We start from the raw sequence: 27,125 nt of genomic DNA, 5'->3' as shown, positions 1-27,125 counted from the left end.
CTGGCCGAGTTTGTACACCCTTGCGCCATTCGCTCAGTTATGGTTTTAGCCATTAATTAGTGCAAATTTGTTGTGGTTAATATCCATTACTCAATATTCGCCCAACATTTCAACTAGTTTGGTTATTTGAGTATCAATAGCTGAGAGTTCAGGAGATGCATAATTTATTCCACTTTGAGCGAATTTTACGCCGCACCTAAACACTGGTGGACATTTTCAGGTAAAGGACTTTGACCTGGTGTTTGTAAATTTCATCTCCTCCCACATTTTAAATTCCTTGTCCAACTATAATCAGCTCCGAAATAATTGTCACCCAGTTGCAAGGTGAGTAAACAGAGATATGAACATACATCCTGCCAGCAGTAAGAGTTACGTTAGTTAGCACTAAACCTTGGATTCTTTCTAAGCGTAAGTTAAGTAATTGGGCGATTAGATCCTGCAGTTGAACATATTAAAATTTTGTCCTTTGTTTTTCTTATAGGCATTAGCAACTTTAAATAATGCATTAAGGGTAGGGAATTAGCGATTTCCCTAATCCCTTCCATGTGTATCAATAATATCGAAAAATTCTGCGCGTGGCTTCTGTGGTGAGAAGAAACAAATGATTCGGATAATAAGTTTTTGGATGAGTTTTCTATACACATTGATCATTGATATATGATTTTTCCATGAAGATAAAAGGAATAAAAATTCGGTATCAGGATTGGAGACGAAAAACGATAAACGGACTCGTATACATGTAATATCGCCTATTTAATGCTATCTCTAAAACGATAAAAACTCATAAAAATCTGTCTGTATTATTGATAATTTTTTTATTTTATTTGTTTTTAAAATTTTGTTTTCGTTAAGTTTCTGTATTTTTGCGATTTACTTTGAGGTTGCAAGTTGAGGCGGCTCCTTCGAAGAGGGAAAATTTCATTGCTGGAGACCATTAGGTGTTAGATATTAGCATTAGTCACTGCATAACTCCTTAAGTATTTGCCTAAAAATAAGGAACGTCTTTATTTGCAAATTTTGATGGAAGAGTCATTATAAATGTTATTAATGGAACGGAAAAGGGTTTTTTACTTGTAGGGGGTTCCAATAATTTATAAGGAGGATAAATCCGATATACTTTTGTTTTGGAACCCTAATATTACTCTCTGATACCCTTTTCTCCATTATTCATTATCAACGAGAATAAACCAAGTGAAAAAATTAATATTATTTTATTCTTCCTTGAGGTGCATTGAACTACATGAAAATCCGCCTCATCGCTCCCCTCGGCTTAGTCATATGGTATTACGCGTACTAGGGTGTTAATAGAAAATCTCACAATTATATTATTAATGTAATTTTACGTGACGAATGGCTTTTTAGGGTAAATTCTCTATTTATATTTGCAAGCAAAAATACCCTGCATTAGATAGTATTGTTTTATTTGAATTACAAGCCCTTCGTGTATGGAATTTTTTATGACATAAAATCTCTATTAAGCCATTTATTATGGTTTATTATCTATACTTTCTATGAATAAATCTAGCATACATCGCGTAGAAATGATTTGTTATGGCTAAAGAAAACTGCAGCAGAGGTCAGCTGAGGAGAGAACGAATAAAAGAGATAGAGACAACCATTCTACGGAGTTTTTACTGCTGTTTTTCCCAAAAAAAATATTTCGCAAAATGTTTATAGGCTCTTTTCGCTTCATCATTACATACAATTGAATTCACGAACATGGTATCGACAATAATACAAAATTAATGGTATCCTTTACCCTGATTGCATGTTCCTAAATTTCATCTCGGGCCAACAATTGTAAATGTAATTGAGGCAACAGGGTCACAGTTTTCAGTAGATATAATTTACACCCATCGATAATTTGAAGAGCAAAGTCTTGCGGAACGAAATGTGCTCATGTATAAAACTTTGTGAGCCGTATAATTAACAGTATTCTCTTTTCCTTTCCTTTCATCTGTAGGGGTCCAGCAGCCGGGAGTATTTTACCCCAATACCTACATCCCGTTCCGGCTACACTCGGCAAATGCAGACCCGACTCTCCAGCCGCAGCAACCCCACCGATTCCAGCACTCGTTCGACCCATTCGACCAATCGGGGGAGCCCCTCTCGTTCCAAACGCCCCCGCGATCCCATGGTACCGCAGCGGAGAAGTCACCTTCACCCTATCGGCTGATCCCGTACCAACAAGGTTTCTCGACACCTGCTCCCTCGCTGCAGAGACAGCCGCAGTCACAGCAGCAACAACAGCAGTTCCATAGGCAGCCGCCCGCGTTCCAACAGCAGCCCACATACCAGCCGCAGTATCAAATCCAGCATCCCACTATCGGATTCCCCTCGTTCCGCGATGACCAGGACCAGAGGTCTCCGCAATCAGTCGCCGGAGTTGGGTTCACATCGCAAGGGTTCCCTTTCATTTCGCAGACCGGATCACAGTTGACAGCCAATCCGACGTCCGGCAGAGGATTTGGTGCCGGGATCATAACCCAAGTGAGAATTTCCTCATTTAATAGACTTAGTACTGTTGTTGAAGCTTTCATTTTCTGATTAGCTACAATTTTTATTCAACTAACATGCGATAAATTTGTCTTAAATATCCTCGAGGCTTCATAAGTCACATAAAATGAGTCAGTGTAAGAAAAATGCAATTTGATTCGCGCTCCCAATGGAAATGTCTCATAGTAATTTCTCCTTTCATAGTAATTGTATTCCTTCACCACTCTAATTCTTTTAATTTACAGTGAAAAACAAATAAAACCATAAATTCGCAATTTCGAACAAGAAATTGAATGTAGATAAGTCCGAATTTCGGATCGTGTGGCTTGACTTTAAATCCGTTGATCGTTTATTCCAGAATTCATTGATAAAATTTTTGAACCAGAGGTTGAAGGAAATATGCACATGTTGCTGAATTAGACCAGCCTAATGATTGCTCCCGAAAATAAATGTCAACCTTATAAATTATGGAGTATCACAAATGAGTGGACATCAATTAACAATTGACATTTTAACGCTGTTTAAACAATCGACAAGTTCAAAGTATTGGTAATGGCAATAAATATGCCGCGTATAGGAATAAGTACTAAATAATATAAAAGAATTTTTTATTGTAAAATCAATAATTTCTTCAGAAAATCAGTGCAATGTCGAAATGATAATGACCTTTTAGCGCATCAGTGGCATTATGGAATAAGATTCCTTAAAACTTTCTTTTATTGCAAAAATGGCATCCAGAGTTGACATATTTTTGAAAGAGTCATGTCATGCTTAAATATGCAGTTTGCTCTGATCACAATATGGCTATTTTTGCCTTGATATTTTTTCCTATGCATTGAAAACTAACATGTCAAATTGTGTAAAGAGGTTTAGTTCGTTTTTAATTTTTTATAATGCTCTATGGATCTGCTATTTCAAATGTGCTCTATGAGTCCACTATAAATTGATAAATTGACACTTGATTAGCCTAACGGATTTTTTTCTTTTCGAAAAGGACCCAAGATCTGGAAAACTCCAATACACTTTCACGGACAGTGGTTTAGTTCAGCGGCCCACGCCCGATCCCCCAAGGGGATTTGCCCTGCCCTCTCGAGGCACTCCGCAGAGAACCCAGCAGCAACAGCAGAATACCCCACAACCAGCGTCCTCGCCCATCCCAAGGCCCTCGCCCGTTATCCCGCTGAGCCCTAGCGTCGATGAGGGCGACGGGGAGGTGGTAGCTCTCATCCCGCATATCCCTTCAGGTTTCTCCGTCCTCCCTACCCCGCCTGAGCAGCCGAGGATCCCCGTGAGGACGAGGGTTCCCTCCCTGCCCGTGACGCCGCAGGATCGCGACCCGAGACTCCTGCTCGGTTACCCCGCGAAACCGGAGGAGGACGCCGCGGGCCCACCTACCGTCGTGGACCAGAACCTGGACGCGGAGGAGGAGGAGGGCGGCAGTGTGGAGAAGAGCAGGAGGCCGGAGGAATCGAATAGGGAAAAGGGGGTGACCAGAGGCAGGGGAAGGGGTGAGGGGGAGTTGAGGAAAAAGCCAGGCAATAGGGCCCAGCCGGGGACCACAGGGAATCGGCTGACTCCGGTGCGGGGCGGGGACCACGTGAGGGCAGTGGCCGAGGTGGAAGGGAGAAATGGGCCGGAAGGTGGCCGAGGGAGGTTGGAGGGTGTGACGAAGGAAGACTCGGTGACGGAGAGGCCAAGATATGGGTAAGCCATGCATAAGAGATTGATGGGTTTATCTCTACATATACGCGTTGTTAACCATGATTAGCAGGTTTAACTCGTGTTGAGCATGAAATAACTGTACAATGCAGTTGTTTAGTGGTAAAAATAGCACCATCCAAAATTATTGTTTTGATGAGATACGTAAAGTTTATACTTGGTGTTTGTAATGTGAATTTACTCTTGCTTTCCGACATATTTTCTACGGGAAGGGGTAGCTCTTGTGACCCGATTTTCATCCAGTATTGAGCAAGAGCAATGACTATAGTAAGATAATAGAGGCTTACCACAATTATTTAAAGAATTAGATGTCTCGGTTTAAATTCAAAGACTCCATTGTATGCTGATTTCTAGTAATTAAAAGTGACAATTTTGGTGATGAATAATTAAGATAGATAAAAATATATGCCTTACATATCTCCTAATTCATAAAAATGATAGAACTAATGTATAGATTATTATTTTAGGGAGTTAATTTTACCAGCAAAAGTTTGAGAAAAATGTTTCGAGGAAAGTTACCTAAAGCCTGCCATTGAATAAATAATGCGCTGTTACCTTTTTCGCCATTAATTTGGAAAATTTAGGATGTTTTATACCTGTCATGCTAGTGAAATGCTAGCGATAGGATTATTGATTTGATTTTCTGTTATAATGGCACACATTCATTTGAATGAATCATAAGTTTACATTTTTTGCCCTTCTTCCTAATTTCAGTCCCGGCGGAAGGAGGTACAAGGGCGGAGGAGTTAGGAGGATCCGCCCCAAGCAGACTGTCTCTTCGACCGAAGACACACTATCCGCCGTCTCTCCCAGTACATTCCGTCCCAGGGGGAGGTTCTCTCCCCAGAAGAGGGTGAGGCCTCAGAACGTCGCGTTCGGAGCAATATCCACCTCCACGACGACAGAGGAAGTAGAAACAGAACCACCTACCACCACGACTACCACAACTACAACCACGACACCCGCGCCCATCATCACCACTCTTCCCCCGGACAACTACGACGCCGAGTCGATCGGTGCAGAAGAGGAGCACGTTGAAGGAGTCGAGGGCACACATCAACAACCAGGCGTCGAAATCCCCGATCACGATGAGAGCATTGATGTCTCTGAACACGAGCCCAGTGCTGAAGTCTCCAGCGAAGAGGATCATGTCCCTGAACACGAGGAAGATTATGACGGCAGCTTCTCCCACGAACATGACGGTGGGGATCACCATAGTCAGGAAGAACACGACGAAGAGGCTGAAGACCCTGTACCCTGGCACGAGGAAAATGACCAGCAAGGTAATGAGACGCATGCAGAGAACCTCTCCGAAGATGAAAGACCTGCGACGGAGGACAAAGGAGAGGGATATCACGTAATCACCATGAAACCTAGTGGGCAATTAGTATCCCAGGAAAATTTCAAGGGCTTCGTGGACAGTGCTGACATTGATGTCACAGACACCACGAAAGCTCCAAATGTTGATGACACTGGAATTACTGAAGAGACTGAAACAGTTTCAGTCTCGGTCAGCAGAGGTGTTTCTTTGGCAGCCGCTTCGTCTTCACCACCGCAGGCGACACCACCACCTCAACCTGTAATTTCTGTGGTAACGACCAAAAGCATAGTGGCAGCCACACCACCACCTCCCCCGGAGGTGCCAACAACCGAAGGATGGGTCATCGTCGCTTCCGTGCAGACGAGCAGGAGTGTCTCCGGTGCCAGACGGCCGCATTCCTCTCTAGGAGATCACAATAGTGTGACGAGCACCACGAGACCTCCAACGACTCCGCTTCCTCCGTCCGAGTCCACTCCCACTTCATCTTCCACACCCTCCTCAACTGAGAGCATAATCGACAAACTAGACCGGGTTCAATCCGAACTGTCAACCGGCCTGCTGACTGGAGGCTTCAGAAGTAACCTAAGACCGCTTGGAATCCGAGGAATGACACACGAGTCTCTCGAGAGTTCGACCGCTGAGAGCACGACCACGGCGTCCACCACCGAGTCGACTTCCGTGACGCCTTCACCGGCTTCACCGTCCACGACTTCCTCCGTTCCCGTCTTCATTCGGAAGTTCTCACCGTCTAACAGGCGCACCAGTACGACAACCCATGCGCCTTCCACTGCACGCACTCCCACGCCCAGGAAGATCGGCGGTGCTAGGAGGCCCTCCATACTGGATTCGGTCAAGTTCGAGGATGACCTGTCGGGGCTCTTGCCCGCGGGCTTCAAGCCGAGGGGGTTCAAGAAGCGACCGGGCCCCACGACCGAGTCCCCCAGCACCACTTCCACTACTCCACCCACCTCGACGACGGAGACCCCGGGCAAGGGAGCGACGGCAACCCTCCAAGGAAAGCACGTCGTCTTTGACGATATTAAGTCCCTACTTCCCCCGGGATACAATCCATCGAAGGCTCAGGAGAAAGCCCAAACTGGGCCGATATTCCGTCCATCTCTGAAAAATTCCTCCAGTTTCAGCCCAGGCAACCCCACTACCCCATCGACTACCACAACACAGAAATCCAGTGGGCTGGAATCGATCCTGTCGAAAATAAAGTTCGCGGACGTGACTTCGCTCCTTCCCTCCGGTTACCAAGAGAAGAAGGAGTCCTCTGTGGACCTGTCCTCTCTGTTACCCAAGGGTTATAAACCTCCTGAGGAGACGCCGCAAAAGAACCGATCGACATCCTTGAGACCAAAAGGTGTTGACCTGACTTCATTGTTACCCGCCGGCTACAAGCCCCCGAAAGAAGAGGATACGTTGGGAAGTATCACGAAGGTGAACGTATCCTCCTTGCTACCCCCCGGTTATAATGCGGCGGCTGCAGGAAATACCACATCGGACGCAAATTCCACGGTCCCCAGTGCACCGCAGGAAAGCGAAGATTCAGGGCATACTCGGGTGGTGTTTCCCAGCCGGCCGGGAGGAAGAAAACCCCCTAGGAAGACAACACCGAGGCCAGCCAACAACGGTCCACCGAAGCCGAAAATAATGAAGGGTTGGCCAACGCGGTAAGTGGGCAACGATTTGCGGATTGTGAAATATTGGAATACCTGACTATAAACCTGATGTTCACTAGTTTCAATTGGCACAACAACTTGAAGCAAAGTTTTATGTTATGTTGTCATACGTGCCTAATCACAATATAGTTTAGTTCTTGCCTAAGAGACTCCATGCCTCTGATCCAAAATGCAATATTTTATGTAAAATGTCCTTCCGCTCGTTCTAATTGAGAATGAATTAATATTTAGAAGTGAATTCATTCCTCTCCGACTTTGAATTAAGGGAGAGGGTTTCATTATTAAAATATTTTATAACTATCTTTACACTACGTGCGACATTATGTTCTTAATTATCCGAGAAATTTAAGTATTTAGATGAGTATATGAATTAAAATCACCATTAAAAATAAATAACTACGATTTAAAACCAAGTAGGCAACCCTGGAATTGGTGAGTGTGTCCATGTTTGCTTACCAGGTACAACTAATAAAATTTGCTATAAATAATGCGTCGACAAGCATTCCGTGTAAACATTAAAAAGACAAGACTTTGTTAGAAATACATGGACAATGAAAGTATAATGAAAGGGAGTGTAATAAAAGGGAAAGCCTCGCAAGGAAGATAAGGGGAAAGTGCTTACGATAAGCAAAGGATGCTTGTGATACGGAAGAGCTCCCAGACAATAGGGTATTAAGGAGCATTAGAAAGCTGGCGGACAGTCGATCAATATTCAGATAAATATACTAATGAAAGAATGCTAAAGAACAGAATCACGTTAATTGTCTAATAGCGACCATCAGGATAACTACAGAGCACATACAGTTGTCGTTGTTAGCAGATAGCGAGAACCTAGGCACCAACCTAGTTGCCTAGAGGAACCAACGACTGTGAAGCTTCATATGAGCTGTCATTTTACATGTATTATTTGCATGAATCAATTATTACATGTATTAGGGAGAATTTTGCGGGTAAACAGTTTTGTTATCCGTAGAATGCGCAAAATTATTGCATAGCAGTCGTATTAATAGTTGCGTTTGCTAATTTACAATGGAGACAAGACAAAATCTCAATGCATTTACCGTTGAACCAAGCTAAAAGGGTAGAATCTTGCAAACATCGCCACATTTAGAGGGAGCCGAGGTTAAATGTGACGATGGCATGAATTAATGGTGATTATGAAGAAAGCAGCAACTTTCTTTTTGAAGTTATCCGAGTAAAATATAAAATATACTTTTTAACATACGACTTCAAGCAGTCCCCGCTACTTTCAAACAACTGCGGGTGATGCCTGGTATTCACCGATTAATTTTTCGTTTACAGTGAGGACAAAGTCTTAATCTTATTTGTCCATTGTTACAAAAATACGGAATAATTATTTCTATAAATATAATTATAGCAAGAATACTTACAATAGAAAGCCAAAATGACTATTTGAAATATATTTTCCCGATTTCGATTAAGAAAAACCTTTTACGGCTTAAGGAAAAATGATTTCATATCGTCATTCTTAAAAAAGGCCGCAAGAAGCTCAGTTTCACCTTTCCAGAAAGCCAAAATGTCAAAAAAGAAGTATTCACGTATGGAACTAGAAGTTTGCGATGGACATAGTAATGATATCATTGGTCAGGAAAAACTATGCATAGAGCTATTGAAGTAATAATTAATGTACCATTCTTAATCTGAATTTAAAGATTTGGATACTAAACTGAGCATACTTCACATCTTATAAGGAAGGACTACAAAATGTTGAAAGGAAAATTGTTAAAAGGAAAATAAAAATTATAAATGAACTACTCTTTGAGTAATGCTATTGAGTAGTTTTAGATCCTTTTCTAGCTTTATTTTCGACCCAAAGATTTCTTCTTCCAAACTCGTCGTTATTCATTATTTTGCTCTATGTTAAACATGATATATTTATAGTGCCTATATGATGTGTTGAAAACCTTAAAGATAGCAGCACTAGTTCAAAAAGCCAGTAATTTATACCGGAAAATAATTTAAGATAGAAACAGTAAATTAATGCCATTTTTTTAAACCGAATTTTCACTCGAGAGGGAATGAGGAGTATTTCGGCCTGCGACAGTGTAAAGGGCGTCGAAAGGAGGTTGTAAGTTGTCTCCTAGTCCGGTGGGAGTGACAGTCCTTTTTAGAAGCACTCTCCGATACGGGAGGATCGGAAAGTGAAAACGAGTTTACGAGGCGTCCACTCGACTGACAAGCAAAGGTACTTCGTGAACGATAAAACAATGGGAAGGCGCTCGCCACAACACTTTTGGCGACGACTCTTTAAAACCTTCGGACACTCCCTAAAGTGGGGGCGAGGCTATGAAGTCACTCGCCAATACCCCCGCGGCACCAAACCACAGCAGTGATGCACTCAAAAGTCATATACTAAAAACTTAAAAATCATAGTCGACCTTTATGATAACAAATTGATTTAAATTTACCCTTACGTATCTATCTGGTGTTGTTTCCGATTGATACATCTGGAAACCATCAGCTTTTGACCTCATCTTTGTGAATTATTGGGCATCAGCTTTTCATGGGAAACCACTGTAGGCCCAGGGAATGAAACTAGCCCCTCTACTCATTAAGGAAAGCATCTACATCTACATATTATCCCGCAAGCCGCTGAAAGGGCGTGTGGTGGAGGGTGTTAGGTCACTAGACTTGCATGCGCAATCCCAATCATCCCTGTCACCTCTACACATATATTAGTTTGATCATGCCCTCGAAAAGAGTTAATCACAGAAAGATAGTACGTATACGCAACAATATTCAATAACAGGATACATATATTCTAATCATGTGGTAGAACTGTTAAAAAGATGGGTATATTAAATAAATAAAATTATATTATTATGTATATATTATATATATAATATATATTAAATATTTATATATATTATATATATATTATATATATTATATACATATATATTAAATAACTTGTAGGATATGGACAAAATATATCCACTGCCAATTCTAATTATCTCCCACGCGATTTATGTCATATCTATTTTGATATCTAATGGTAAGAGGAAAAATGACATTTTAAATCTATCCGTTCTACAGTAAATCTCCCTGATTTTACGTTGGTTATCTGATCCACCATAGTAAGTCGAGGCCTGTAAAATGTCTTTAACGTCCTCAGATAATAAAATAAAATGAAAACTCCTCTAGCCGCAACAACTTATTACGGCTATAGGAGTTTTCATTTTATCTTATTAATTTACCAGGCCCTAGAGCTCAAGTTCTTATATCCTCATATTAGTAACCTGACTCAAATTTGCACAGTAAATTTAACCTGTATTTAAACCTACGGTCAACCATCCTAATTCTTACAATAGTGTCGGGACACTGCTGCCTTGTTCACTGCCGCCTACGTTCCACTCGTAGAACGTACGTAGTTCCAAAACCAAGACTACCTCGAGAGGATCCCATATACCCGCAGTAGACTCAAGATGAGGCCTAACTAACGTGAAATAAGAAAGCTCCTTGACCCTCTCATTACAATTCCCAAGTATCCTTTTTATGAATCCTAACTTTTTATTTACCATTCCACAAATGTCTCGAATGTATTTTCCCTAAGACATATCCTTGGTTATACTCCCAAGTAGGATAGTATCACGGACTGGATATTTCCCTATACACATATGACTGCATTGTCAGCAAAAACTTGTAAATTACAGAGGTCGTTCGGCTCAGCATTAGATGAGCTCTATGCACACCTAACAAACCTTCGGGTTGATTACTGAGATTATTTTTAACCCATTAACTTTAAGACAAAGATACCGGTCTTGAAGGTTGCTCCTCTATATGATATCTCTCTCGTTCCCCTCGAACCAAAAGGGCGACCACGGAATTCACCGGCTGGCCGACATCCTCAACCACTCCCATATCTGTCGAGAGGATCTTGGAGCAGGCCCGGAAAGCCGCTGCAGCCGTCGCGGCTGCCAACGCCGCCGCCACTGACCCCCCTTCAACACTGAAGCCGCGCGGTTCTGCCTCGTCATCATCGGTCGGCGAGGGCGGACCCTCTGGGGAGTCACCGTCAGCGGTGGACGAAGCAGCCGAGGACATCACCACGACCACTACCACGACCACGGAGCCGACGACGCCTGGCGTGTGCTGGGAACGCTGCGAACTGATCGGCCTCATCAAACTGGTGGGCGGGAGCGTTGGGGGCAACGGCACCTCCGGCGGGGTGCAGGCTACCTGGAGGCCGGAGCTGATGAACCACCTAACTCATGAGTGGAAGGATTTGGCCAACGCCGTTGCAAACGAGGTAAGAGAAGTGACGGTGTTGTGTGGCATTTCCTAGGGGTCTTCCCGTTACAGTATCGAGTGGGCTCAAGCACCGGATTCCGTGCGAGAGGGTGTCAGCATGATCAGTGAAAGATCAGTGAAAACTTTTCCTCGAGGGTCGTTAACTTCCCACCCAGCCTCCGGCTCATTTTCCGGGGGTATAATTTTCTTCCAGCACACATATCCGATCCGATTACATGGCTACTTTAAATATCGTATGTTATCTGTGCATTAATTAAAACACCTAAACCGAATGGAAGAACACAATCTTATTTTATTTTTATACACACTAGTGTAGCGCCTTTTTTTTATTCCCAACGTTGACACTAGAAATATTAATTTTCATCACTTCTGTAAAAGTTGAATTTCAATGACAACCCCACAAACTTGCATGAAAATGGTTCTTAGACTTGGCGCATTGAGCGTGAACTTAAGTTGTATACATTTATTTCAGTTGGAAGCCGTTTACAGCAGTTCGGAAGGCTTGCGAAAGTGGTACAAGAGGGTTCGAATCGATGGTTTCAGGTAAGTCTTTTGGTATTGGCTTATTATTTTTAAAACCAGTCGGGATATATTGTCAAAGTATTCTTATTTTATCTGGAAATTCTCAGCTCATTATCGGTCATTAAGATTCATACGTTTCACACCTGAACATTTATGTGATTACCTTGTAACCTGTATGCCTCCTTGTAACGAGAGTTCCATTCCTGATTGAGGGTGATCATGTTTTCCATCTAATTTCCACTAAACAAAAATCATGTTCGCGTTTGGCTCTATGAAATCATTCTCGTCCATTTATTTTGTATTTGTAGTCTAACTGGTGTTAGCCCATTATTATTTGATAAACATGTACGTATGTCTAAAACAAAGATGGGCGAACCCTTCATGTCATTTAAAACGGAAGTACAAAGTTCGGCTAGCAAATTTGTTCAGTCACAACTGCATACTTATAGGTCTACCTGTCCAAATCGACTGAAGCAGCGCAGACCTTCCTCCATGATTTCATTTATCTCATGATCTTTCCAATCCTACTCGTAACCACACTTATTAGTATAGATTTTGATCACCTTCCTCATTCAGTATAACTTCTATTTGTTTACTTAATTAATGTAGTTATAATTATGCATTTTAAATAAATTCCTTTGAAAAATCAGAAAAAGCTTTTGATAATCTAAAACTTAAAAATCCTGACCGTTTTCACCGCATTTTTATTTTCCTTTCTTGCATGTAAAATTTAAAATCGTTTATTTCTACACCTCCCACTATTCAATCGATTTAAAAATTCGCATACTTAACATAGGCTTAATTAAAATACAATATCCTCAGCAAGTTGAGTTGAAATCTCCCTCTTCTTGGCCCCACCCCCGTGGATATTCATATCAATAGATAACGCAAGCAGTACGGAAAATTCCTGGGGAGTTGAGTTTAAATTAATGTTGATTTCCCCCATTTTGAATTTTAATATTATCAGAAAGTTCCAGCTCCAGTTGAATTGGACCAGTTTCTTAAGCAATAAGTGTGGATAATCAAAATATGGTAAAAAGAAATGACAAGCAATTCCTTTTTAGGGAACAATGAACTTCAACAAAATTTCATAAAATTATGTGAAAACTAACACGGAAATATTTTATTATTTATTTATTTACACAATTACGTTGCAATTAGGCGATTTTCCTGGTGGCAACGGTCAAGTTTGGTCAAAGATAACTCTTACAACGCAAATTACATACGTACACATTTAAAAACAGATAAGAGACAAAATATTTTTACATTCAATGACACTTCCACATCACATGCAAACAAACTTCCACATCACATACAAAATGCCGTCCACATCACATACAAACAATATTTTCAACACTACAATGAAGTTTATTACCCAGTGGCTGCTTTACATTTAAACTTAAAACTTCTAAAATTGGATGGAAAGGGCTCAAACAAACCTCCAGGCAGCTGGTTCCAATCAATTATAGTTATATTTAAAAAAGAGTATTTTTTCTTATTTGTTTTTTGAGTCCTTATTTTTATTTTGAGGCTATGGTCGTTTTTCCCTTAAAGTTAGGCTTTTCTATCCCTTGCCATAAATCTTCCCACGCTTCGTCCTTTTTAACAATTCTATACATCGCGCCTAACCTACTCCTTTTTCTTCTATTTTTCAAACTCTCCCATTTCAGTATATCTAGCATTTCTGTGACACTATCTGTTCTTTTGTACCTTCCGAGTACATATCTTGCTGCCTTTCTTTGAACTTTTTGTATCTTTTTAATATGTCCCACCTCATATGGATCCCATACTTTGGAGGAGTATTCAAGGATAGGGATAACTAGTACCTTATATGCTTTTTCTTTTGTGGCTACGCTACTTCCTTTTAAATTTCTCATCACCCAATGCAATACTTTAAATGCCTTCCGTGTCAAATTATCTACTTGAACTCCCCACCCAAGATCCCTAGTTAAATAAATGCCTAAATATTTGCATTGTTATAGCAATTTAAAATAAGTAAAAGTATAGTAATTGTTGCACCATAATAGTGATTGGTGATGCATATGTGATGTTGTCAAAACTATTACTTTAGTACAATTTATTGCTATTGCTCCAGCTCCAACATGGGTTAAATCATGAGGGGTTGAGTAGCCAAGGTTCGAATTTCACAAAGAAAATACATTTTCGGGAGGGATGAGAATTGTAGTACGTAAGTCGTAAGGTGATAAGAATGCTAGAGCAAAAATCGAGGAGAGAATAAGAATAGAAGCTTAAGCTGGCAGTATAAAGTAAAAATATTTTTTTAAACCTTTGAAATAATTTTATATTTCAATATGCACTACAAGGTTGAAAACAATTTTCTTTGATCGCAGAAACATTTTTTACGCGTGAATAAAAGTGAAAGCGAAAGTGGTTTATGTTCTTTCCTTAACTAATAGTATTTCATATCAGACACCATCATTAGCTTACTAGAGTCTTAGAAGTTATGGTATTTACTATTGACATGTCATTAAAAACTACCTCGGCTCTTTAGTAGTAGAAGTAGTTGGCGCATGAAATATTTCAGCTAATGAAGAAAAATTTCAACTTTTTAGTGCATTCCGAGATAAAAGCTAATCTTATTGAGTTTTTCTAAATACATTTTTATTTATTCTAAAACAATCCGCTACTTCGTTTTGTGTTCCCCTTTCTGAAGATAGCCTTTTGTCACCTTTGAATTTCTCTCTTTTTTTTCTCTTCATGAAATCTCCCTTTCAATTTCGGGTATCCGAACGTGCAGGACTGACTCATGTGAAAAGACGTTCACCTTGATTCGCAGGTGTATTGCGTGGGGAATACTCCCTGTGCCATAAACCACCATCCGTCAGAAGAAATGGCAAAATTGGTCATACTCGGCGACTTCCTTTGACCAGTTCTATTGCGCAGACAGCGGGCGACTCCGATTAATCATAGAGTCCCCTCATATGCCAAATCTGTGCCATGCTCTTTTGAGGCCTTGTTTTAGGCTATGCATGAAGTGTACATGATCTGACGGAAGAAAGGGAAATTTGGGAAATTAAGAATGATCGGGCGGCCCGATTCATAAAAAAACTGTTACGCCAACGCAAAAAGCGTCGCAGAAGTGCTTCTAGAGTTGAGTTAGCATCATTATAACAAAGACAATTTAATGCTAGGTGAACTTATCGTATTAAGTTAAATTCAGAGCCGCTTGTTTCAGCGCCGAGGTCTCGTTAATGATTCGCAATCCAACTCACATTCGTCGCTTGGATCATCAATATAAAATTCGAGAAATATACTCAAGGACTCATTACCACGAACAATATGGGATTGTAACTGTAGGGTTAGAGCTAACAAGGACGCCACTTTTCACCCGCAACGTCTGGGAAATAAATATTTTTACTTGTTAGGCATGCATTGAATACTGTTTTCTGATATTTTGTATGCAAATCCCTTACCGTATGACCGAGTAGAATGAAATATATCTAACGTTGTGTAGGTCAAAATACTCCCTAATCGTCTTTTGTTGTATTTGCAAGCTATCCCATCCACTCCTCATCTCCCTCCGCGAGGGTGATCCCTCACGTGGTCCACTGCCAACACCTGGGTGGCATATTTTTTAACTGCGGTGTCAGGGTTGGGGACTTCAAGTTGTATGGCCCCGGGGGGTAATAGAATTCTCCCCTTCTTGCTTTCCAGTTTTGCATGACATGTCCTAGAATGATGGAGGTCTATCGTATTATTGTCTGGTGTTCATTTTTATTCCCTCCTATTTAACAGACCTGAGAAATTCTACAGCGAGTAAAATTAAAGCATGTATTAAACTAAGTTTTCCGCTGACGTGCACATATATATGTGGGTACCACCATGCACGTCTTTTCATGGATTTTAAATGGATATTTCTCCCCTTTCCCTCGCCCTTTAAACACCCTACCTCTCCCTTATCCTTTACCCTTTACACCTTGTATTTGCACCCCATGCCACCGATCTTTTTGGTGGATTGCGGGGTATTTATCTAGATCTAGAATAACTCTCCCTATCCCCCCTTCGAACCAACCATGCCTTCCCCGACTCTCTCAGATGGAGGAAATAACATTCCCTCTCCGCACAGGGAGGGCAGTGTGGTGGTGGACTACGTGGTGGAGCTGAAAGAGGTGGCTCGTAGGGTGGACACAGCCGAGCTGAAGCGACTCTTCAACGACGCTCTGGGCAAGGGAGAGAAGATCCCGCTGCCCGCCGCGACCACCGAAGCCACCGCCGCGCAGGGCCGCTCCGTCGGCGACCCCACGCTGGACGCCCGGCGGAGACCCCAGGAGATGGAGGTGAAGAGACTGGGCGGATTCCTCGTCGACCCCGAGTTCACGGATTTCAAGGGTAAGGAACTACCTGGCCACCACTCAACGTGGCACTGTTGAAAATGGGGGTTACGACGGTATCTTCTAGCTTCGCGCATTCTGTACTGGGCGCAAATATTAAAAGGATATGCGGGTCTGCCTTTAAGTGCCTTAACATTATAACATGACTAGTGGTTTAATAAGAAGTTAAATAATGAAGAAATATATTTATCGCTCGAGGACCGTGGCCTCTGGAGCATAATGAGTATAATCGGAAAGACTGTGATACCTACAAGGTAGCACGTAGCAAAGTAGCAAGGTATCAAAAACCACGTAAAAGTGAAAAGCATATTTTTTGTACAACCACAGATTGTAGCTGAAGAGGAAATATTACATAAATTAAAACTTCCTTCCTTATTATTTAATAAAAAAGGTAAAATAATGTAATAATATTTAGACATTGGCTCACAATTGAAGCAATTGAATACAAGAAGATTTTCGAGCATTCATTTCGTTTGAAAAAAAGGAAAGGATAAATCAATGGATTATTGTCCAGAAACATAGCAATTTGTGCCCATCAACAGAAATGAATAATAAAGGATAATAATGTGTACAAGGCTAATTTTTCGATGATATTTCAAAAGTACATCGTCATGTTTGAAATTACTTCAGATTTAAATTTATTTGCGTCATTATAATTGGAGTGCATGGTCTAGAATCTAGTCCCACTGCTGTCAGAATTGAGTTTTGACAAAGACATGCACGTTATCTATACACTTGAGAATTTTGATCCGTCTCCTGATTCTTACAATTCTAAATGAATCACTAAAGTTTATAGCTACGCTTTGATACAAATAATCTGGTGATATGCGTAATAGTATGTTACGTATGGAAGTGCATATAGATATTTGGAATACTATATTCTCCCATGATCCAGTCCCCAAAGTAGTGGATTAATTTCACAAAGGAACCTCCGTCAAAAATGAATAGAGAAGGGGAGATTCAAGGATTTTAGCTAATAAACGAGTTTGCGTAACAAGAAGAAATCATTAGGTCTTCACATTTTATATAGTAGACTGCTTTAGACAACCAGGGCAAAATATGAGAATAACACTCCGGTAAGGATATATTTAAATTATCCTTCTTCCCTCAAACACTTAAGTAAATAAGATTAAGCACTCCAAAAGCAGTGATCAAAGAGCGAAATCGTAGCCTGACATTCCTATTTTCAACAATTCAAACTCACTTGAGTTCGCACTACAAAAGGAGGTATCCTAACACCTCGTGCCAAAAAGCTCTCGAAGCTGTTTTCAAGGTTTAACATAAAGGTAAAGGTGTTGGTATTATATTCAGCTGTTGTTGTGAAAAGAGCCGCCATCCACCTTATTGGAGATTATGAAAAAAATGAAGTCGAGTTACGTATTGGAGATAATGAATAGTTGTTAGTGAGAAGATTTGTTTTTAAGAAAGATCTTGCTTTGTCTGAGAATATACCGAAACCAGATTCTCTCAATGCGTGTATTTTTGTTGTGCTTAATTTCCCAGATGTTTGTGGCAATAGACAACTATTGATAGCATTCGGATGCCTTGAATGCACAGAGTGTACTTACATTGGACTATCGGTTACCAAAGCCTTAGGAAGGTGTCCTCCATTCTGTTTCGAAATAGTAGGAATAGTTTCAAATTTCGAGGAATATATATTATGGCAAAGCGGAATCAAATGTAAAATTTGAACTGGAGAAAAAGAGAAACGAAGCCTGTCATCACAAGCAAAAAAGTCTGTGCGATACCATTGCTGCATCCAAGCCAAGATTAATCCTCGAAGTAGCGCTCCTTCGTGAGTCATGAATAATTATGATGACAAACTGAACCGCAATATAGTTACTCAACTCCTCCGCGTATCAATTTTCGTCACCAAAACAAATTTGATATTCATATGAGGTGAGTCCTCTCTCCTCCGGGACACGATGGCGGAGAGATTACCTCGAAAAGGATTGAGCGATGGCGTTCGCTTACGTCGGAATGTCGGGAGTCGGCATTCAAATCTCATTTGGAAACTTGGATCTTTTTTACCTTGGGAAATGCTACTATGTACTTGCTTCTCATTGAGCTTCAGTCAGTCCGACCATTGTTCTTTTTTGTATTTTTTTTGCGCCATTCCATCGGGGTTTGAGGACTTTAACGTCCACCCAAGAAGTCTTCAAGACCATCCTCGGCATGATTAATCCTCGTTGAATCATCCACCCTTAGAAAAAATCCATTTGCGATGCTCCAACCTCTTATATTAAGAGTATAATTTTCCTGTACTGTACTTTTGAGAATCATCATTTAGTCTTTGAAAATACCTTTCCTTAATTTAAGTGAATAAATTTTCATATCATCAACCATGAATATGTTAAAAGATTTTAAAATGTGACTGATTCTCCCATTGAAATCCCCATTCTTCTAAAAAAACATTAGTATACACAACATAGGTTTCTGACGCTATTAAGGTTAAAATTGTGTTTCTTTCCATCAGCCTCTGGTCAAATTTACAGTTAATAATATATTTTATCCGTTACATTCACTTTCATTACGGTAAATTAATTAAATCAAAAATGTCTGGAAATATAAAATTGATATTTACACGTGTTAGGGCATCTTAAAAATCGTATCCTGATGAAAGAAGCAAGTAAATAATTCAATTTAATGCCAACATAAGGTGTCAAAGAAGAAGGAAAAGGGAAAAAATAATGAGACAAGACCTAAGGCGCTACAGTTTATCGAAGGACGTATTTTAGAAGGCACCATGGGAGATAATAGCTGTAGAGGAAGGCCAAGGACGAATTCCGCTTGTGGAAAGAATTAACCGGAAAAAACTACGTCGAAGCAAATCGTTTGACGGAGGGAGAAGAGCAGTGGCAATGAGAGCAAAGTAAACGTCACGTACCAACCCTAAGATTATGAATCATTGGTGTAGGTGACGTCGAGTGCGATGTAATTTCCACCTCCAGGACGAAAATTTTAGAATTTCGAAATACATTTTTTTGGTCAGTTTTATTTTTTTTCGATTTCACTCCACCCTTGGATTTCCCTTTGTGTTTTCCCGGAGGAGGGGATAGAATTGGGAGATGGAGGGTGGGGGATGGGGAACCGTTGAGGGAGGGGCTCAATGGGGGTGGGGGAGGGACTCAAGCACCCGGTGGCCACTCCCCGCCCCTTTCGCTATAGTCTCGCTGCATGAAGGGGAGGCTGGAGTGGGGAGGTGGGGGGAGGGATCCCGTTCCGCAGAGCGTCCTCCAGCAGCGGGATCTCCATGGCAGCCGTCGTCCTTGAGGGGAGCAGCTCCCGCCCCTTTCCCCACCGTCTCCGTTGCGTCTTTTGCCGGGGGAGGAGGGGGGGATCACCGGGAAGGGGTCTCCGCCGGTCTTTTGGCACTGGGGGTGGGAGGAGGGAGGGTGGTGCAGGGAAGGAGGGCGTGGTGCGAGTGACGAAGGTGCCGTGGATGGAAGGGGTTGGGGGGAGTGGGCATGTGCTTTTGAAGATGGCATTGTTGCTCCAGTGAGGGTGAGGATGGGTTTGGGTGGAGAGGGTTGGAGAGGGGAGATGGGGGCGGTGGCGATGGCGATGGAGGAGGGTCGGGATAACCGGGTCCAGAATCCTAGTGGCTATTTTTATCCCTTCCTTTCCGTTTTTCTCTTCGGAGAGCTGTCGCAGACAAGGTGAAGCGAACAAAGGATTCTGCCATGCAGGCGAGACGGCTGTAAGTTTTGAGGAAGAAAGTGACGAGGATCGGAGATGAACATTTTCTCGGATCGGAAGTCCTAATGAATCAGGCTCATTTATCGCGTGCAATACGAAGGAAGCCTGTTGACAACGCTGCTTAGAATGAGGGGAAAAACTCTTATGGAATATTTTAAATTACCCCTAGTAGAAGATTGAAGGAAAAAAATGGTGGGTGAATGTTCTGACGGTTTCTGTTTACAGAAGTTTGCCGGTCAAGGTACGTTTTATGGTTGAGCCTGAGAGTAGGCACTGCCACACTTCTATCACCGCCTGATACGATATACAACACCGTAGACCTGCCAATTATAGTAACCATTATGTTAACTAGACGTACTATCCAACTCCCTTCATTTCACTCACGTAACTAATATGCTTCTCCTTATACCTCGCTCACCCAATTTTCTCCCCTTTATTCATAAGAGTCCTAAATATTCTATTGTCTATCGGTATCTCCTGCATCCATTATATCTGCCTCCTAATTTCCTCAAGCAATATTATGTCTTCCTCTACTATGCACTGGTTCGTTTATGTTCCTTTCTTTTCGTTTTATTTTTTTCGTTCCTCTCCACACCCACACCTTAATAAAGCCTTTAAATGTCCGATTATCATCCAGCCTCGACGACCAAGTTTTAGGACTCATCGTTCGAGAAATGGAAAGGTAGACTGGGAAGAGAAAGGAGAGTCAAGCTGCGAGAAACCATCCTTCAAATTGTTGATAATAACATCAGGGATATCGATGATTTAAACTCCTGCTGACATTTTTTATTAATTAATATTTTTGGGAAATATTTTTCAGGAGAAGATGCATGGATGGCCCAGTACTTTCAAATAAGGGCGACCCAACCTAACACGAGGGCATATTATTTCCGCTCAGAGTAGTGAACAACATATGATTTCAAGATGCCGAAATAATACTGATTCTTATATTTCTTATTCGACAGAGCGGCGGTTTAATTTGTGGCTTTTACGCTTATTCGGAAACCGTCAGAACACCCCGTTCACACGGTCTTTTTCCTGGAAGCCATCAAACCAGAACAAAGAAAGAAGGGTAGCCTGCCTATTGGCTCTCGTAAACCCGTTCTGTATTGGGTTACGGCAGAGGTCATGGGTTCGAATCCAAACTTGTAGATGGACATGTTATCATCGCGACGTTGTTTTAATGGAGATTTTATGGAGATGGATTTTTACGATACGAAATTACCTCAGTCGTCTAAGAGCCTCAAAATCCAATTACTACTCCAGCAAGCTATTTGAAAAACTCATAATTGGAGCGAAATAGGACGAGCGTTCGTGTTACGACCTCAAAGGACACATATATGGTGAGAAAGTCGTAATTCCTTTTCATCTCAGTCAAAAGAACTGTGATATGAAGGACAGTCATGGCCCTTTATTGCTTCACACCGAGGCTTTTCTTGATTAATTCCCGGCAGCGCGAAATTGAAAGGCGTCAAGGCACATGCAAAGGCCTCTTTCTGTTTTTAATTCACGACCTTCCGAAGATAGAAGATGTTCGCGGTTGGTCAAGATGGCGTTGATTGTATAACGTGTCTCGTACCGTAAGATGATGCTGAAAAAAATTCGAACGCTCTTTGTAAAATTACCTACCAAGAGTAAAATGATAAAAAAGTCGTCGATGTAACCAATGCATTATCGAACCGTTCACCCTTACGGTGTCACATATGTATGGCAAAATATTTATAAATACTCTCAATTATTTATTACAAAATATAATAATAAATCAAAAGAGAGATGGTACTTTTTTCCACACTTTATTTTACAAGTCGACCGGTTTCGTCGCATAGGCGAAACCGGTCGACTTGTAAAATAAAGTGTGGAAAAAAGTACCATCTCTCTTTTGATTTATTAGAATGGATTTCCACAAAGTGAAGCCTGAAACCATCGAGTTTAACAAAATATAATGATATATTTTCGATCTTACTTATCACACAAGGCGGCCGCTCTAAGGTCGCAATTGGCACTGATTCTCAGACAAAACGCCACCCCTCAAGACATAAAAATACTTATATACTCGACAGTAATAAGACTAGTATTGACCTACGCAGCACCTGCGTGGATGGGACTAGTCAGTAGATCCTTGATGGATAAATTAAATAGTGCAGAAAGGAAGACGCTGACGCTGGCTTTTGGTCTCCCCCCCCTAGGAAGAAAACGAGATGGTAGACCAATAAACAAACATAGAAAAACTTTCAGACTTCTTACTGACAAAGAGTAAAATATACTTTGATAAATTAAAAGAAAACACTAATGGGGCTATGACATACACCAAACAAAATAAAATAGGCCCCTATGACAAATATAATAGACCAAATAATGTTACAATCCTAAACAATACGAAAAAAATAATTAAATAAATAAAAAGAGGGCAATACAACGACGCTGGTGGTGCTCCAGGAAGATATAAGAACTAAATATTGTGACACAGAGCATAAGCCCAACTAGGCGACCTCTGAAAAGTAAAGCCGCTTGAAAAAACGGCAAGGCATGTCGTCCTAGAACTGCTCCGGTTCGTTCGTCATATGTTCATGACTTGGTAGTTTCCTTTGTTGTATTTATCGGGAGAATCAGTGTTTGGTTTTATGAACCAAGAATAGTGGCGAATTTAGGGGGGGGGGTGGTAGTCAGGTTCCCTCACCAAAATCGGCATAATGTCTTTTATTTTCCGTATTTTGCCGTATTTATAAGGATATTGAGCTATAAATCGAAGCAGTTATAAATATATTTGGAAATGAGAACGGAGGACTTCTGTATTTAGTTCTGTAAATAAGCCAAAGATAATTCTTTAAGTAAAAAATTCCATTTTTTTCAACATTGGAAATTATCTAATATTACTTTTTCGAATCACAAGACCGTGACGCCCACCTCCAGATTGAAAGTCTAGAGATCCGCCCCAATTCTAGACCACATATTCAGTTACTGCCAACAAAACCTGAGGATGGTTTTTGGCTTCACTGAAAACAAAATAATTTAACTTAACTAGTAGCTTTGGAAAATTAATCCAAAACCTTGCCTTTTTATTTTACTGATAAAAGAATGCGTCAAACCACTAAACTAACCTAGTTCTAGCAAAGGTGAAATATTTGAGAATGGGATGGTATCGTTAGTGATCGAGCCAATTATGATAAAATGGCAAAATATGTCATAAAGTTTATTTTTGCGGCGTATATATTCACTAGGTGATAAGAGTTATGCATGAGTTGCAAATCATGTTATAATGTTTTTATTGATCCTTGTATAAAAAGAATCGTTTTTGCTGCTTAAATATAAGTATTTGCAACTTCGATGGAGAGAATTAGAAGAGTTAGAAAATTCCATCATATTGGCCTAATATATTAAAATATATAATACAAACTTAATGCGAGCACATTTTAGTTGATTTCATGGGCGTGAATTAAGTAAGCATCATTTCACCGCTGATACAGGGTTTTAGTCGCATCCTGGGTTGGGTCAAGTATGCCCACAAAAAAAACGACGCTCTACATGATGGTTTTAATTCAAAGTGAAAAAACCTCATTTTTCATTTAAACGCCGTTTTCTGTTTCCTTTCAAACATTAAGTTGTGCCCGTTGCGACTCCTACATATTGTTCTCGCCATCATTTTTTTTGGTATTCCAATTTACCGCTTTCCACATGGTCAATACTTAGTCATCATTATTTTTATTTTTTGTACGTCAATTCTGCCTAAGTGTTCTTTCCAATTAGTTTTGTATTCTTGGATTAGTCTCATTTAAGCCGCCTACTAGTAATTGTCATCTCATCTTCGTGTTTCTTATCCTATAGTTACTTATGTGTCCTGCCATTTTTCGTAGTATTTTCATTTCTAAGGCTTGTATACTTTTCTCGTCAGCTGTTGCTTTGATTTATGTTCCATTGATATACTATAGTCATTACTTTATATATATATATATATATATATATATATATATATATATATATATATATATATATATATATATATATATATATATATATATATGTGTGTGTGTGTGTGTGTGTGTGTGTGTGTGTGTGTGTGTGTGTGTGTGTGTGTGTGTACATAGTCTTGCTAACATTTCCTTTCTCGCCTTAACTTTTTGGTTTATTTTATTGTACCATGGATATGATTCAAGTGTTCAATCTTTTTCTTAAGTCTATTTCTTTTTTGAATGATATGTTATGTTCTAAACAGTTGTAAGAGTTTATTCGTGCTATTATAATGTCATCTGGAACTATTTTTTCATCATTCGGTTAGTTTTATCGTATCGTTAATAGTTTTCTGCAGTTATATCAAGATTTTAATTGCTTGCTATTTGTTGATATTCTTCAACAACTGCGGTTAACGGGTTGGTGCGGTGGCTTGTGCACTGGCTTCTCACTTAGAGGCCTCAGGTTCAAATCCCGGTGGTGACAGAGATCCCGATCCCTACTTGAGTGCTACGAGGAGAGCATTTCAATTGGAGTACGCCACCCGTCAGATAGGGGTTAAGACTTGTGGGCTCCTTGATGTATTTTGTTAAGATTAGACCAATGCCGACATCTGAATTCTCTCCACACATTCCCTGAAAATCCTGCCTCTAATTTACCCACCTATCCCTAAAGGCGCAAATGGTCTCTGCTGTCGGTCGCCTTCCCTATTACCTACCATCGCATCTGATCAACATCTGCAATTATGTTTTGTTTTAGGTTCCGTGATGTAATGTCGTTACATGCATTCAGTTATTAATGAGGTTTTCAATGTAGTTCCATGCGTTTTTGGTGCTCATCGTGAATTAGGATACACAGACGTCTGATCTGCTTTCTCCCATCTCTTTCAAAGTGATAACCGAGGATCAGGGATTCAGTCGGGGTGGCGGACGGGGCCTCTCATGGCCGGGTGGCTCTGTCAACGGCGACGGGGAAGAGATTGTGGAGGCGGTACCCCAATGGGCGGTGGCTGTTATTGTTATTGGCCTGGCGTCGCTGGTGTTCGTCGTGGGATTTGGTGTCACGGTGGTGAGTAGACATACCTTCCCAACAAATTGTGTTCCAAAATCATTAAGTGCTTCGATTCTCGACTCGATAGATAAATATTTTTGACCCACTTAGCACGTATCGACGGCTCGTGTATAATTTGTTGTAACGTCTGAATATTTCAATATGAACCCATTGTAACCGCAAAATAAAGCAAGCAACTAAAATATTAACCATCTGGTTAGTATATACAATGCTAGTTACGTTTCGTGTATGCTTGAATTCAGCATTTCTCGTTAACAAAATTCGTGAAAATTTTAATGCTTTTTTGAAACATTGTATTTAGCATTTGTGCATTGAGAATTTCCTATTGAAGAGAATGTAATTTCAGCCATTAAAGTTGCTTCCTTAATTATACTATATCACTAAAAATACTATCACCCATTTAGCAATATTAACACACAGCAAAACAATCTAATTTATGCAATTAAATCATAGTCAAAGGTGTGAGTGACATCTATGTTCTGTTATTTTTAAAGATGATCAGTTGATTCTGGGACATCTTAGTGATATTTTTTATTCGAGGGGCTTGAAAATATTTGGTGTCATTTTTTGTCAAATAAAAAGCATCATCCTAAATACTACAGCCAAAACTCCAAATCATCCATAAATAAGTCTTTCATCGTAAAACCGAGATGTGTCCATTACTTGGAGTCGATTTCTTAACTTCCAACTTAATATGCTAATTAATTATTTACAAGAAAGTAATTGAGTAACTATGAATAAAAGAAATGGAATCATTTCAGAGACATGATATCCCTTCATCCCCCGAGATTCGATGCAATTTGCGATGCCCTATGGCATTGATGCTGTTTGAGTTGCGTACTACAAGGGGTAGCACGTACTTCACACTTTTATGGTCTCCAAAAAACTTCTCCCGAGCGCTGGTATAAATGGAAAAAATCTAGAATGATCGCATTTACATGACAGCATGTTTAACAATCCCATCATGTTCTCAACTGGCGGAAGGTTTATTTCCCTCGTGTTTCCTCTATCAAAGCTGTAAACTAGGCACTTTTGATACAAAGGTTATTTTAATATCTCCAAGTATTACCTGTTATTCCAGATACTACATTTTCATTTATAATACGTTTATTGTTTACTCCTCAGTTTGACTTTTTAGCAGAATATTTACAATTTATAACAGGTTTTATTTAAATACTCCAACGATTTTTGTGGGTTGGATCTCATGGGTAGGTATTCTCCCAAATATTATTTCTGAAATTTTCACTAAGAAGGAGGAGGAGTTGATTGGAAGAATGAGTAGAATGAAAAAAATTTGTTATAGTCCCCACATATATCTTTGCCCCCTGCATGAATTTTGACCACAGGTTATTCATCCCGAAAATCATTTTAGAATCAACATCTATATTATATGTAATCTCTATCTACTATCATAAAAGAATGATCATCTTGTATGAATCATGGAACTTAGCTCATGCTCATGGTCTTTCTATGCAGCTTGTCAATCGTCAGAAAAATGCAAAGAAGCGACGTGAGCAGCAAGCAACTCCCCTCACCGACGAAATTCTTCGAGAGATGGGGAAGGGTCAGCCAATGAGTGGTGGTGGTGGGGGCAGCTTTGCCGGTCACCCTGCCAGTGGGGGAGGCAGCTTTGGAGGAGGTGGAGCGGGTTTCGACAATTATGGTGCCGACACAGATCTTGAAGACTTATATGATATGGATGATGTTTGGAATGACAGATCACATGAAAAGAAACGACCACCCAGCAACAGTGGAGGAATAAAGGTAAAAGCAATGTCTAGGGAAGAAGTGCATAATCAATCAAATTTACTATTGTCATTCATGTGATTTATGCCTAGTAAAAACCATAAAAAAGTGGGTGCCCCTACATACTTAGAATGAAACTTTAAATGATTTAATCATGATAATCCACAGAGTGTACAAATGTACTCCAATGATGGGAAAAACTATGATGAGAACTGGGAACCCAATGATTATTTCCTTTTACCAGTTGCAATTGCATTATAAATAAGTTCAATTTAAAATCAAAGAGATAAAACAGCT

General features: G+C 40.4%; 1 protein-coding gene across 1 annotated transcript in view; it reads left to right on the top strand.

Moving 5' to 3' along the window:
• Positions 1-27,125, top strand: part of LOC139696595 (mucin-2) — a 35,012-nt gene that overhangs the window by 2,929 nt on the left and 4,958 nt on the right. Inside the window, exons 2-9 of the mRNA XM_071595399.1 lie at positions 1,964-2,490; positions 3,491-4,200; positions 4,930-7,212; positions 11,056-11,491; positions 11,966-12,036; positions 16,103-16,365; positions 24,904-25,079; positions 26,559-26,846. Of these exons, the coding sequence (XP_071451500.1) occupies positions 1,964-2,490; positions 3,491-4,200; positions 4,930-7,212; positions 11,056-11,491; positions 11,966-12,036; positions 16,103-16,365; positions 24,904-25,079; positions 26,559-26,846 (4,754 nt within the window). The remainder of the gene's footprint in view (positions 1-1,963; positions 2,491-3,490; positions 4,201-4,929; positions 7,213-11,055; positions 11,492-11,965; positions 12,037-16,102; positions 16,366-24,903; positions 25,080-26,558; positions 26,847-27,125) is intronic.

The sequence above is a fragment of the Hetaerina americana genome, unplaced genomic scaffold, assembly GCF_022747635.1.
Source record: "Hetaerina americana unplaced genomic scaffold, ioHetAmer1.1.p SCAF_7, whole genome shotgun sequence".
In the NCBI taxonomy this organism is placed as follows: domain Eukaryota; kingdom Metazoa; phylum Arthropoda; class Insecta; order Odonata; family Calopterygidae; genus Hetaerina; species Hetaerina americana.
The sequence above is the reverse complement of the archived record's forward strand: the minus strand, read 5'-3'. Positions and strand labels throughout refer to the sequence as shown.